General features: G+C 39.0%; 1 protein-coding gene across 1 annotated transcript in view; it reads left to right on the forward strand.

The window, feature by feature from the left end:
• SLC6A15 (solute carrier family 6 member 15) overlaps nucleotides 1-10,035 on the forward strand; it is a 31,405-nt gene extending 21,370 nt beyond the window's left edge. The window contains exons 8-11 of the mRNA XM_032221557.1: nucleotides 917-1,109; nucleotides 5,421-5,580; nucleotides 7,481-7,643; nucleotides 8,850-10,035. Coding sequence (XP_032077448.1) covers nucleotides 917-1,109; nucleotides 5,421-5,580; nucleotides 7,481-7,643; nucleotides 8,850-9,221 — 888 coding nt within the window. The 3' untranslated portion in view covers nucleotides 9,222-10,035. The remainder of the gene's footprint in view (nucleotides 1-916; nucleotides 1,110-5,420; nucleotides 5,581-7,480; nucleotides 7,644-8,849) is intronic.
• Nucleotides 10,036-15,995: the final 5,960 nt, after the last annotated feature.

The raw sequence follows: 15,995 nt of genomic DNA on the forward strand, positions 1-15,995 counted from the left end.
CGCAGTGCTCGCGCATTATGCCAGAGCAGGTGGGCGGAGCCTCCTGCAGCCGCCGCTATCGATTCGTCCGAACTGGAGAGAACCAGTTGAATATTATCTCTGTTGCTGATGTGAAGGAATGCCCAAGATCTACATTAATTTTGCAATGCAGAAGGCCACTAGTGGCTTATGTTTGTTTGTTTGTTACTAAAATTTATTGGCACACATCTTACCATAGGGCAGGGCTGTCAAACTCCCGGCCAGCAGGCTGGATGCATCATGTGCTAGACACGCCTGGTTTAGCAAAGGAGGGGAAAGTCCCAATACGTCACATGATGCCACCTGGATGACGTGAGTTTGATACCCCGGTCATAGGGTAATTCTGGGCAGCTTACAGTCATAAATATATATCTATACATATACATCAAAAAATAAATAGAATCAAACATTAAACTCTAATGAATGTGCGGAGGGTGGGGGTGGAGTGGGTGGGGTGGGATCTGTGGTTACTCGATCAACCACCTCCACTGTGCTGCTTCCCATTGGAGCTCCAAGCCAATTGGCTGAGTCACGTCTTTAGGTCCTTATGACAGGAGAGTTGGGATCACATTGGTTCCAGAAGGCAAGTGCAACAGCAGGGAAGGCCGTCCTCCCGGACCCTGCCAGCCAGAATAATAGGGTCGACAGGACCCACAGCATGCTCCCTCTGCCGGTGCGAATGGGACAAACTGTTATATCAGCCTTATGGCAATAATTAACAAAGAAAACTCTTGGAATAAAACAACGATCAGACATTCATCTGACTCAGCTCTGATAACTGCTCTAAGCAGTAGCATCCATCCCTTGGTTCTCTTCATTCAGTGTGTTTCAGTGTCTCTACTTTCTTTTCAAACTTCCTCTTAAACCAATTTTAATCACTGAGATTTCTCCTCGACAGGCTGTTCAGGGAACTGGTTTAGCGTTCATTGCCTTCACGGAAGCCATGACTCACTTCCCTGCTTCTCCTTTCTGGTCAGTGATGTTTTTCCTGATGCTGGTAAATCTAGGGCTTGGCAGCATGTTCGGAACAATTGAAGGGATCACTACACCTATAGTTGATACCTTCAAAGTGAGAAAGGAAATTCTGACTGGTGAGTTGGCATACATTTCTTCCTTGATATTTGATGTTATCTACAAGAAAATGGCCTCTACAAAGTAGCCTCCTAACCTAATGAAATGGTTTTTACCAGTAGGAAAAAAAGGTGCGTTTATTCTTCTTCGATACCCCTCCTATCATGGGATGTTCAGAGCAGATTAGGAGCCTGTGCCAGTTACTGCAGGGCAGAGATAGAATTGCCTCCCTTTGATTCTGGACGTGATTCTGTCAACAGAAGACCACATGGATTTTATTAGAGGTGTGCAAAGCATTTCAAGTTCAACATTTTCAATAGGCTGTTCTGGTTTCAAAGGAAGTGCTCGCACACTTTTCTGACCTTACTAGCAAGGTCAGGACCGTAACAGAACACTTCCTATGAGGATGGAATAGTCCACCTCAAATATGGAACAGCTGTTTGGAGACAAAAGGGGAATTTTAGAGAGCCAAATTATTCAAATGGGAATTATTTAACATACTTTTTAGGTTCTATTCATCCTTGTTCTAAATATTTAGACCTACTTGATTGTTACCAGGGCTGGCTATGGAATTAGTGCAAAGAATCAATGTTTCTTTGTGTGTGCATATAAGCACACCTTTGAGTAAGGGAACTTTTAAAGTGTCACAGTCCCTTTTTGGGATAAAGAAGTTTCCTACAGGATAACATGAACCCAATTTTTGAAGATAACTTGTCACACGATCCTATGATCTTTCTTTTAAAACAGAATTTTGTCTTTTTTTTTACTTTACACATCTTATGCAAATTTCTTTTTTTTCTAACATTAGTACTCTTTCGTTGAAATTTTAAATGTTAGAACCAGTTTTTCCAAGTATTTAGGACAAATGTAGGTATTCATTTGTGATGTTGAATGCTTGTTATAAATGCTCTTTAAAAATTGGTGCTATGGGAAATTTCTTAATTAAAATATAACTGTCATCACAGGTAGCAAAAGGGAAAAAAATCCTCTTTTTTTCTCAGCAAGTAAACATAGCTCCTATAGTTATATATTCTAAGAATACATATAGAGGTCATAAGTATTACTTTCAATGAAGATAATTCTAGATACTATCCGATTAGAAGGTGTTTTTAGGCATAATAGTGTCTAAATTATATTACTGTTGTTTTATTGGTTTCTTCTCTGTGTTTCCACTGAGACAAACACTGATAACAAAGTTTTAAAATAAATACAGGTAGTCCTCGTCTTATGACAACAATTGAGTCCAAGATTTCTGCTGCTAAAGGAGACAGTTATTGATTTTTGTCCTCTTTATCACCTGTTGTTAAATGAATCATTGCAGTTGTTAAGCTCTAACACGATTGTTAAGTGCATCTAGCATCTCCATTGGTTTTGCTTATCAGAAGGTCATAATTTACATGACCCTGGGACAGTGCAACCATCATAAATATGAGTCAGTTGCTAAATGTCTGAATTTTGATGATCTGAACATGGTGATTCTTGCAAGAGTTGTGTGGGACAAATGGTCATAAATCATTTCTTTCAGTGTCGTAACTTCGATCACTAAATGAACTGCTGTAAGTTGAGAACTGCCTATATTATAAGCTCCCAGTGGTAGTCAACCTGGTCCCTACCACCCACTATTGGGCTTTCCAGGTTTCATGGTGGGTGGTAGGGGTTTGCTGTGACTCTGCTTTATAAATTTTATAAAGTTACTTCCCTACTATATAAATCACCATTACTGTGGAACAAGTGGGCAGTTAGAAAATTTTACTACTAACAGAAATACAAAAGTGGTAGGTGTAAAAAGGTTGACTACCCCTGGATTAACCAATTAACAAGGAAATGATTCCAAAAATCACTTGATAGTTAAAATCTGAAAAAAGAGGTGCATCTTTAGGTAAAGGTAAAGGTTCCCCACACAGATATGTGTTAGTCATTCCCAACTCTAGGGGGTGGTGCTCTATCTCCGTTTCTGAGCTGAAGACATCTCCATGGTCATGTGGCCGGCATGACTAAACCCCGAAGGCGCATGGAATGCTGTTACCTTCCCACCAAAGATGGTTCCTATTTTTCTACTTGCATTTTTTACGTGTTTTAGAACTGCTAGGTTAGCAGAAGCTGGGATAAGTAACCGGAATTCACTCTGTTACGTGATGCTAGGGATTTGAACCACTGAACTGCCGACCTTTCTGATCAACAAGCTCAGCATCCTAGCCAATGAGCCACTGCGTCCCCCACCTGCATCTTTACAGACTTTCTAAATATCAGAGTGGAGGCCAATCACAATTTCTAATGGGTTATTTTGCATAGCTGGGGAACATTTGCAAAAGACCATCTCCTGAATGTTGGAAAATTGTAGGGCTTTTTGAATTGGAATGGAACAAAAGTGTAAACTAGGTTCAGGAAAGATATCATAAAGAGAGACAGTCTTATCTGTGCCATTCAGCTTCTCGTGTTTGCCAGATTTAATTTTTTCATCTTTCTGTATCCCTTTGCATATTTATTTTATATTCAGATTAAAATTGTTTCATATTTGGTGTATACTTCTGTAAATTATTGGGAGGTCTTTTTGCCAATACATGTTCTACGACAAGCTGCTTCCCTAACACAATACGGTAATGAAAACAATTGCTATTAATGTAGGCATTGGAGAATTACATCACAGCATTTGGAGAAATATGATTAAGTCTATTGATTCATATTTCAATTTAAACTAATACAATTACATTGGTTGAAATTTGGTTTAAACAAAACATATTTATCTTCGTTCCAATATATCATATTCACAGGAATGTAAGAAACTATCCAGGGACATGCAGTCCCTAGAGGCAGGGGAGGCGTGGCCTCACCAGTCATGAGGAAAAGGAAAGAATTTTAAATAATTTTTTAAAAATAATTAAATCCAAGGTCGTTGCTGCCAGATTCCAAGTCACAGTGACTTGGAGTCTGCTTAGTGTTAACTATAGGAGGAGGCGAGAGAACTAGGGGCCTCCTGTGCATAAGGAATTTTTCGCCTTTTAAGAGTTAAGCAAGGGTTAAAAAGCGAAAAATTTCGTATGCAAAGAAGGCACATGATTCTCCTGCCTCCTGATCCATGCCTTGCACTTGAGTGACTGTGCAATCTAGCAGCAGGAGCCTTGCTTGTAAAACGTTCCTGTGTGAGCAAGTTCAACTCTCCACTTTGCATCGCGGGAGCCGCCAAGAGCAGAACCATCAGAAGACTTAGAGGTCTCTTATTTCCCCATTAACCTGCAATATCTTTAACTAGCTAACATTTAATATACATTTAAATTTGTACTGAAATATTTGTTTTACAAGTTTTTTTATATATCAATATCTATTTTAGTTTAAATTAATATTTGCAGAGAATGATTTTCAAAGTATTCATACAGCTATGGCTATGGAAAATGATAAGATGTTAGAATGTATTCCAATAATTGTCCGGCGGAGCACTTTGCATCGCGGGAGCCTCCAAGCGCCTTTGCTGCAGACCCGGGCGCTTGGCGGCTCCCGCGATGCAAAGTTCCCGGCGGGGCACTTTGCATCATGGGAACTTCATCGGCCACCACTGCTGCTTCCTCCGCTGCCGCTGCTTTCCCCTCTGCCCTGGCCGTGGTTTATGCCGCGTTCAGAGTGCTGCCCTTTCGGAAAGCCCCACCGAAGCCCCAGCACTGTGTCCACCATAGAGCGGGACGCATCCTGCCTGTATGGCAGACACAGTGACGGGCCTTCAGTGGGGCTTTTGGAAAGCCGCGCCAGGGCTTTGGCGGGGCTTTCCGAAAGCCCCGCTGAAGACCCGGTGCTGGCAGACATAGGGCGGTAGACATATGGTGGCTTTTGCCCGCTTGTCTCACCAGCCATAAAGCTCAGCGCACGTCATTGAAACTATCTTATACTAAATCAAATCACTGGTCTGCCTAGCCCTGTATTTTCAATTCTACCTTGCAGCAATTTTTAACAATAACAGAGTTGGAAGGGACCTTGGAGGTCACCTAGTCCAACCCCCTGCACACGCCAAGGATTTTTTTCTGGCCCTACCTGCACATGCCAAGGATTAAATCTTAGAACCTGGAAAGTATGAAGCTCCAAATATTCTATATAATAATACAATCTTCTCAGTCCTTTTTAATTTATAACACTGGGAATTTGTAACCAACTAGGTAGGAAAAGAGTCATTCCTAGTTTTATCACATATTTCTAGATGAAGAGTAGAGGATAAATGGGGGAGGGGGAAAAGAAAAATAGCCAAGGTGTAGTTTCATCTCAGAAAGAAACAATGGTAATAATACCAAAGGGATTAATGGATATACATCCTCTACTCTTTTTTCTATCTTTCTGTTTTCTTTTAGTCACTTGCTGTCTTCTAGCATTCTGCATTGGTCTCATATTTGTGCAGCGGTCCGGTAATTATTTTGTAACAATGTTTGATGACTACTCTGCTACACTGCCTCTACTTATTGTGGTCACTTTGGAGAATATTGCAATGAGTTACGTTTATGGAATAGACAAGTAAGTGCACATGCTGCATTCTTTAATATGCAACTCTACTAATAATTCTGAAGGTTGCAATTTTATTGTTCTAAAGGGCAAGGTTGTCCTGCTTATAGGAGTGAGTGGAAGGTGGCAGGGAAAATGAGAGAATAAAGAACACATTTTCTTCCCTCTAAGGATCATTGTCTCTGGTAGGCACAAATACCACACGAGTCAACTGTTTGCACTATCAAAATTACATAGATTTATTGAAACAAAAATCATATACAGTTGTCCCTCTAATATATTACTTAGTTCTAGCACAACCTATATTGGAGATACACATCACTAATTGACAGGAGTTTCTCAAGTATAATACAGACAGGCCAATTAAATTAATAATACTTACCAAAAATTGTCTTGTAGCTGTTTAGTCCAGAAAGATTTTGTAATGTAGAAAATAGCATGAAAAAAGCAGAAAATAAAATGTCAACCTATAGAATGGAGACAGTCTTACCACACCCACACCCTTGCCTACTTCACACAGAGCTCTTTTATGTTTCTTATTTTGAAAGCTAAAAGTATTAGACTCTGACCAACTGGCTTTCATTAATCTTTTCTGGACTACAATCCAGAATACAATTTGGAGAAAGGTTGAGCTGGTCGTGGGTAGTTCTTGATAATAGAAGTTCACTTTTATCTTCTCCTGGTCTTTGGTACATTATTCTTTAAGATAATGTTATAGAGACTGTACTAGATATATACATACATACAGTACATACATCAATATATCAGCTGATAAGGGAGGAGAGCTTGCGGCTTAGAGGCTAATACAACTGCCTAACATGTAAAACAGCCCAGGTTTGAATTCCACTAAGGGTATGGCTAGCTGATGAGAGCTAAATAGCTTGAAATAAATCTATACTAGTCTCCTTTTATTTATTTATCAGCACAAATGCAACACTGAGATAGGTAGATAGATAGATAGATAGATAGATAGATAGATAGATAGATAGATAGATAGATAGATAGATAGATAGATAGATAGATAGATAGATACAGGTACAGATACAGATACAGATACAGATACAGATACAGATACAGATACAGATACAGAGATATGGCCTTGTTATCCATCACAATTTTCAGAAAGGGTTATTTATTGAATAATAAATAAAAATGGAAATGGAAGTTACATTTCCATACATGGAATTGGAATGAGCTGCATAAGTGAGCCAGTAGTGCTTCCTTCCAGCCTTCTCCGAAAACCATGTGCTGCACCAGGAGGCTGAAGTTGGAATTTCTTCCCCCCTTCAACCCGTGCATACCTTGGCAATGGGACTGTTTCTCTCCACCCCCTTTTCCTCTGTTGTCTGCCAGATCGGCGTAGGGGGACTAACCTAGCTTTGCTGCCCATTGCAGCTAGGAATCTCAAAGCCAAGAATGAACGTTTGTCTTGTAGCCAGCATTTACATTCAATGGAGGTTACATTGCATTCAAAGATGGTTAGTGCTTGGTTTCTGGATATTTAAAGCTTCCTTCAGAGAAGTGCCATAATAGCTGACAAACATTTGTGCTGAAGTTGATAAATATAATTATTAGATACAGTGACATACTTTCCTATGTCTTATGCTATGCATCATAATGAACACTTAGATAAGAAGTATATTTGCGAAGGTAACACTGTATTTTTGAAATTATTGTCTATAATATATATAATTAATACATATACTGTATATTTCATGGGAAAATGTGTATCATTGTTAATATTTTTTAATGTTTAAATTAACTAGAAGGTTTTGCTTTAATTCATATGTTTAGTCCTTCATATATGTTGGGGTGACAACTCTCAGAATTTCCATGGCTATTCATTGGAAGCTAGAATTTTGGGAAAAAATACAATAATTTTTCAATTAATAACATTTCTCCTGTTTTCCAGATTTATGGAAGATTTAAAAGATATGCTTGGCTTTTCACCAAATCAGTTCTATTATTATACATGGAAATATATTTCCCCCATCGTTTTATTATCTTTGCTGGTAGCAAGTATTATCCAGATGGTATTAAGCCCCCCTAGTTACAGTGCATGGATTGAGGACAAGGTGAGTGATGAGAGAGAGAGAGAGAGAGAGGGAGGGAGGGAGGGAGGGAGGGAGAGGGAGAGGGAGGTAGGGGGAAGGGAGGGAGGATATGTTATAATAAGCATATAGATAAGAAGCAATTTAAAGTTGTAATGTATGTCTCATACATATTAACACCCAACAGACTATGAGAGAGCATGTTTCCTCACTGAGCGTTAGCACTGTAACCTAAAAGTCCTTAAGATTGTCTTGCGGGTAGGAGGGGATAGGACAGAGATGCTGTAGTGCAGGGGTTCCAAGTCCATTGCCTGTTAGGAACCAGGCCGCACAGTGAAGCCTACTGTAAATTGTGCATGCGAGGGGTCTAGGTGGTGCTCTTCTATTCACCGAGTCTTTGGAAAAATTGTTTTCCACAAAAGTAGTCCCTTGTGCCAAAAGGATTGGAGACTGCTGCTATAGTGTTGATAGACAGAACTTCCACTCTATCATGCTTACAGGCAAGTGTGGCAGTTCCTAATCGTCATTTTGCTTTCTGCAAGGTCGCAAGAGAAAGCTTTTTAATGTTCATAATGTCCCAAAAAGTAGGAACCATTTTTAGGATTAATCATAAAATTACTTCCTTCTTTGGATGAATTTGTTATTGAACGCACCATATATGACTAAAACAATAGCCAGTCAACACACATTGACTCGTATTTAGTCTTAGGATACTTAATTACTGCATGCATATATTTCAGGAGTTCTCTGAACTCTGTTTAAAATTCTTAGAAAATGGATCATAAGGTAGCCTTGAACAAAAAACAAACAAACATAAAAGGTATTTAAACTGGAATTTAGAATCACTATCAGCTTTGTTGAAAGGGAGTCACATTATGATTGGATTCTACTTCTTAAGGTATGTGATTCTGGCTGACCCCATGTTTAAGCCATGATGAGAAAACTCTAGCCAGTAGCACCAGGTTAACCTATGAGGCATTTTTACTCACCTGTAAATGCATCTAGTTAAAATCCTCCCCACTTTCAAAGCCTTGGCCCATATGCCCTTCCCAGATAACAGTCATAATTTGGGCCTCACCTTTTCCATCCTAAAAAGTCAATGGGTGTCATGTTGCTTCCTAGGATTGGGATTAAGCCCTCTATAAAATGATAGTTGAAGAAAGAGGACAGTGTTAAGTGTTGGCTTATCATGGAAACAAGGGCTAATGATACTTCTCTTGGACCATGCAGGCAAGCAAGGAATTGCAGAACTACCCAACATGGGGCCTGATTGTTTGCTTCTCTCTAATTGCTCTGGCAATGCTCCCTGTCCCTGTTGTCTACTTGATTCGCCGCTGCAACCTTATTGATGACACTTCAGGTAGTTTGGCAGCCGTTTCCTATAAAAGAGGGCACATTATCAAGGAACCAGTGAATCTCGAGGGAGATGATACCAGCCTGATCCATGGAAAGAGTCCAAGTGAAGGGCCTTTTCCAACCTTTGGCAAAAACATTTACCGAAAACAGTCTGGCTCTCCAGCAGTGGACACCGCCCCCAATGGTCGTTATGGTATTGGCTACATAATGGCAAACATGTCAGATATGCCAGAGTCTGACTTGTAGCTGCTAAGCAGTATTGATGTCTCTGCTTCTATTAAGCTACTGAACATTTGTTCTCTTAAGAGAAGTGATCTGCTTCCCTTACCAGAGTGCAATCTCAGGTGCCCCATGACTGCATCCTTCAAAATATCGTGACATGTGGTACAGAAAGCTTGAAAAAAATTCCCTTTGGCTTGATTTTCTGGTTTCCATTTGTACTGAAGGGAATGCACATAACTATAAATTAGTGATGGCCTAGCTTTGTCAAAAATGCCAATTTTTAAGACAAAATTATTTTTGCATTTAATTTGAAATTTTTCTATCTTTAAAGTACAGGTGTTACCTCAGTTTGTAGCAATTTTTTAAGTGAATTCATATTTCTCTACTGCTGTAATTGGAAAGTCCTCCTTTGTTCCCACAATTTAAATCCCCTTCTGTGTACTGGAAAAATTAGTTCCAAAGAATTCACCAAGCCTGTATTTACTGCACTTATTTGTACATATGTTTTGTAGATACTCTATACTTTTTTTAAGCTATCACAGTTGCTTAGGCTACTTGCTGAGTTTTAAGAAAAGGAAACAACATTTACCCTGCAGATTATTTTCTTACACGTAATAGCTGTATAGAGTAGTAGTATTAGACTACCAAGTATGATTATGCTGGAAACTCAGAATTCCTCAGCCTCTGGGGAACTGCATATGATGTGGCTGTATTTTACATACTGTATTTGGTTTTTCAGTGTGAAAATGATATAAGCATGAGTCGCTCTGAGACTCTTACAAAACTGTGCAGATTCTGCATTTTTCTAAGCTGTGTGCCTAAAATAAACAACAAAAAACCCCTCTTCCTAATATTTATTGTGGTTACAAGATTACATACATTATATTTATATACAATATACTTGTAATGTACATATGTATAATAATAATGTATGTAACTGCTTCAACCTTGAAGCAAGATGGCTTTTAAAAAAATATGTTTTGCTTCTGTTTTCATGCAGAGGAAATCTCCTCAACCCCGTCAATAATCATCAACAACTGTATTTAAACTAAGAATAAAAGAGTGGAAAATGATTCCTTTGTATTTTCTGTAATGTGGCTACGTGTGTGTCTCAAAAAAAAAAAATCAGAGAAGTAGTTAAATACCTTGAAGAAACTTGGCCCTGTGTTTCAAAGCCATTCATTCTCACATTGTCCCAATAAGAAAGACAATCCCTCCTAGATTCTTCAGGTAGCATCACTAACTGGAGATAATGTGTAATTGTAATCTATCAGATCTTGAAGTTGCCAGGTTGGGTAAAGTTGATATAACCAGTTTTGGTAGAATAATAGGAATTACATTCTTCTTACTGATTTAATATTACCAGCTCATTGATTCTGCTTCTCTCCTAAGAAAGAATTCTGGGCATATCTCTTAAGAACATGTAAACATGCATAGAACACTTGAAATTATTATTTACTTATTGTCATTTCATTTAAGTAATATTTTTCTCAGAGAGAAAAGAACAGGGGGGCTTAATATAGGATAACATAAAATATGTTTTTACAATAGCCCATTGTAACTTCTGTGCTAGAGATCACAGAAGTTGGGAAGCAGCTGATAGGATGGATGAACGACATATTGAAACCTTTATTTCTCCTGTTGCATAGTTTATATACATGCCATACATTCAAAATGTGAATATTTCTGTGTAAGTAAGGATGATATAATAATTCATTCCTTTTAGAATGATCACCCTAAAGCTCTGCAGAAGTCTCAGGGGACAGCTCATTCTAACAGCTATGAAATGAAGTAATCCAGGAGAGCTACTCATGGTTCTTTTACAACAATTCCACGCCAAGACATTCCTAATAATCCAAAATCCAATTGACCATGGAAATGCCTCAGACTTTCATACTGGGCTGCAGAAATGGAAGAACTCTCATAACCATTAAATATAACCATTAAATGGCTGCAAAAAACGCCATAACTTTTATTTGTCATTGCCATGTATTTGTAATCTAAATTTTATCTATCAAAACAAATCACAAGGACAAAAGATGGCCAGCATTAGCATTCAAAGATATTGGCAATACATTCCCATACACCAGGGGTGGGTTTCTGCTGGTGTTACTGCTTGTTGCCTTTAAATAGGTCTGTGCATGTGCAGAACATTAAAAAAAGTAAAAAAAACTTGCCACTGTGACCGGGGAACAGGTTCGGGGGCATGGCGAGCCTGCCATTGCTAGCAGTTCGGCAACTCAGTCACCATTTCCACTACCGGTTCAAACTGGTAGAAACCTGTAGCAACCCACCTCTGCCATTCACCTATGTACTGTATGTATAGTCTTGCCCACTTCTGAATACAGCTGGGAGCACATATTTTGAGATTATATGTGCTGCTTTGCCTGCATAAATTTGTGCACATTTTACTAGGCATTGGCTGCTCTTTGCAAAGTCTATATGCAGAGATAGCCATGACAAGCAACTTCAAGATGTTTTCCACAATATTCTTCAAGGTTCTGCCCAGAAGGTCTTATTCCATGGAACCTATGACTTGAATTCTTAACAAGGTTATTTTCCTAATTACTGTTGCCTAGATATTTGGATAGTCTGATAAAGACTTCTTGCTGGGCTCATGTCTATCTTAAAACTCTTTATTTAGCCATTTGATATCAAAGAGTTCCACAGGCATTGTAAACCTGGAAAGCTAGCATTCAGTAATAGCAATAGTACTTAGACTTTTATACTGCTTCACAGTGCTTCACAACCCTCTCTAAGAAGCTTACAGAGGCAACATATTGCCCCCAACAAGCTGGGTCCTCATTTTACTGACCTTGGAAGGATGGAAGGTTGGATTAACTCGAACTGCCAAACTACTGGCAATATGCAGTCAGCAGAATTAGCCTGCAATACTGCATTCTAACCACTGCGCCACCATGGCTGATGAAAAACAAAAATGACTGATATATTATCTTTTGACAATATATTCTCTTTATGGAGATAATATATACCCTTTGTCAATTCTGTTTATTGATAGTTTTATTTACTTTGACCGTGTGTCTATTATGGTCATCATCACAGTTTGTTGTTGGCATTCCTTCTATAAGTCTGATCATTCTCTCTGAAGAGTTCTTCAATTTGTTTTTACTGAATTTGTATTATTTAGCATGATTCAGTGGCTGCGTCCAGATAGGGCTTCTCCTAGCAGCATAGGTCTTATTTGTCATGATTTGGAGGAGTCTAGATAATAACCTCCATTTATAATTTTCATCTTTTTTCTTACATGAATGAAAATCTACTAAGGAGGAAAACACACTAGTTGTAGAAGCTCTTATAATTGGGGATCTTAGGAGCCGTTCAGTTGAATGCTGCTGCAAGTTCTATTTTTTTTTAAAGAAAACTAAGTAGAAACCTTCTTTCTATCCTTTGTTTACTCCTTTGAGAGACAAATGCCAACAAAATGTATGTGCAAGATGTGTGATAATTAAATGATTGCTGTCAGAGACAAAATACTAAAATAAGCTAGAATGATTGATCAAGATAGATTCCAATGTAGTTATTTCTCAGACCAGCCAAGACCTTAACAGGTACTGAAATTCAAGTGAGGGGCTGTGTAATGCCATACTCAAACTATTGAGCATAGGTTATCCCAGTGGTGGGTTTCAAAAATTTTTTAGAACCTATTCTGTAGGTGTGGCCTGTTTTGTGGGACTGGCTCGGCAGTCATGTCACTGGGTGGGCATGGCCAACTTGGAAAATGTGGTGAAACTCACTTAGCAGCGCTCTTGCTTAGCAACCAAAATTTTGGACTTAATTGTGGTCATAAGTTCTCTTTCTTTTTCTTCCTTCCTTCCTTCCTTCCTTCCTTCCTTCCTTCCTTCCTTCCTTTCTTTCTTTCTTTTCCTTTTGCCAAAGCCCAATTTCTCTGCCGCTCGGCAGGTGACCTGGTGGGTGTATGAAGTGTTGGGCACACCATGGAAGGCATGCAGGTCACGCACACACACACACACACAGAGACACACTGTGCTTGCCGCAATGCAAGGCACTTGTGTAATGGGGACTGGATTAGCTGAGAAGATCCAGACGAAAAAGAAGCTTCTCTTTCTCCGCTACCGCAGCTCGCAAAAAAGCCAGGGATGATGGCCAACGCTCCCCCCTCACCGCTTTCCCGGTCAGCCACCCAGCCAAGCAGGGCTGCAGCCGGTGGGCCATGGTAAATGAAAAGAGGTGGCTGTCAAAAAGAAGGGAGCAGCACACGCCACATGGGCTTGTTCAACATCCAAAGAAGGAACAGGAGGCAAGGATTCGGTTGTTGGCAAGCCCATGTGGTGCATGCTGCTCTCTTTGACAGCTGCCTGGTTTCCAATGAAGGGGGTGGGGAATCCATGCGATTTCCTCCCTCTGATTGTATTCTCCACCCCCTTCACTGGAAATGAGGTGGCTGTCAAAGAGAAGGGAGCATGCGCCACATGGACTTCTCCCAATCCTCTGCTCCAGCAAAGGAAGTGGGTGGGCAGGGAAAGCCTGGTGCTGACAGGCGGGGGATGTGAGTGGCAACTGGGTGGGTGGGGGAAGAGAGTGGTGACTGGGTGGGCAGGGGGAGTGAGCAGGGGGTGGCAGCCCAGGGGATAGAACATTCCAGTACGGGGCCTCCGGAAGAACAAGTATGGGAAGGCACGCTAAATTTCACCAACCAATATGCTCATACCGGTCTGTACCGGCTGAAACCCACCCCTGGGTTATACCTTCATGTAGAATCTATATACGGAAACTGTATTTATGCCAAGCATGTATTAGTGACTTTGTTGATCCTGGGAATGGCAAAATGTTACAGAGGGACATTCTATTTGTATCATACTTCATGGACGAGGTACTTTAACATACATTTGGAAGCTTGCATAACATCTGAAACTCACAGGCTATATGAAGGTGTCTTCATGTACAAATATTCCTTTTAACACTCACCATCATATCCTTGTAGTAGTTCATGCTGAATGTACAAATGGGTGTGATTGAAATGCCAAAGAACAAGCTGTGTATATCCTTATTTGGACTGGAAGACTGACATTGAAATTTTGCTTGACTTTAAAGCCTGGATAGTAATAAAAATAACAATTTTCTTGCAGCTAAAATTGGGGCAGGGGAGAGTAGGAGGAGTACAAGAGAACAGTAGTTGAAACAGGCCCAAGAGAATAAAGATATGAATAACACCAAGAATCTACTTGAAAGAAGTTACAAGCTAACTTTAAATAAATCAGCAGGTGAAATGAAATTCATGTGTTTTATTAAATTTTTATTGAAGACAGGCAGCTGATTCTGGAACATTTGCCTTTGAGAAATCAATCAACACATACCTCAAGCTACTTTTACTTATAATTATTTCAGTGTAAGTAATAGACTCTAACATATAATGAATGTAAGGAACCGAGCCTTTTCTTATCCATCACTAGCTCACAATGTTTAAATAATTTAAAAAATGCTTCAAATTCTAAGGAATTTATGAAATATCTGTCAGATTCCGAAGGGTTAATGAAAACAGTCAAACACAGAAACAGTTTGCAAATGCAGTTTGTATTCTTCCTCCAGCATGAACTGACCAACAAAGCACTAAGGCAATGAGTAAATTGTCAGAGCTGCCATCCTGTGCTTCCCACCACCTTTTATATTGGTTACATTGGTAATTAAGATAAACTGCACCACACGCATGTGCACACCCATCACCTTGTGACCCAGAGCAAAAACCACCCGGCAATTAATCATGGATTGTTAGTTTGTAGTTTTTTCAGTTTGTGGAGGAGGGAAGGTGAATCTTTGCAGCTGGTCCAGTCTTCTCCCCTGAATGGCAGCTCTGGGCTGGCCGGAGCTGACAATATCTTCAAAAAAGAGAAAGAAAAATATCTCATAGTCTTTTTTCACAGGGGAAGAAAACTTCCAGGAAAATGCAAGATTGATTTGAGAAAAATATTATTATTTATCAGATGTTATTGTTAAGTATTAAAATAAGTATTTTAATTAATTCTTTATTTTGGCAATTTTAGTTTCTCATGGAGTTCTGGTAGTCATGATATTATTATTTTATCTTTAAAAGAAAATTTTCAGAATTTCTTAATGTTTAAGAAATTTATTTTCTATTATTTCCCATTAGTTCTCATTCATTTGATTATATATTTCTGAGCAGAAAAGAATTTTGTTTAATCACTTTAGGATTGAATGGTAACTTATGTGTTTAATTAGAAATAAGAAGGTGGCTGAGTAGACTGAGTGAATATCTTATATTCTTGTATTGAGGCTGTTTAATCTGGGCTGCAGAAGTCAAAATAATTACTAGGTGGCAGAAAACATAAATGCAATATTCTAGCAGTTTGCTGCTATCAACTACTCATCTAATTTTATCTAATGTTATCAGCCTCTTTCTGTGGTAATTGGGAAATCATGGATTGTACTGCCAAGGATTGAACCCAAATAACTACAGATTAATCAATCTAATGTCATTCCTGAACAAAACTGTGGAACACATAATGAAACAAGTGGCTTTTAGAATAGAATTCATGACTTGATAGAAGCCACCATGAGTTTATCCAGAAAAAATTCATTGCAAATAACCTGGTCTCCTTTTTTGAGAGAGTGTACAGTTTAGTGGGACTGAAATGCAGTGGGCATATTATGTTTCTATTTCTGCAGAAGATTTGATAAAGTCTTCTATGAGATACTAATAAAGAAGATAGCAAATACGGGACTACACTAAAGGATAAAAATAATTTGACCATTTTTATCTATGAATCTACATCTTTAGTTCATTATTAAGTGGAAGGAGAT

Source organism: Thamnophis elegans, chromosome 7 (genome assembly GCF_009769535.1).
Source record: "Thamnophis elegans isolate rThaEle1 chromosome 7, rThaEle1.pri, whole genome shotgun sequence".
Lineage (NCBI taxonomy): Eukaryota > Metazoa > Chordata > Lepidosauria > Squamata > Colubridae > Thamnophis > Thamnophis elegans.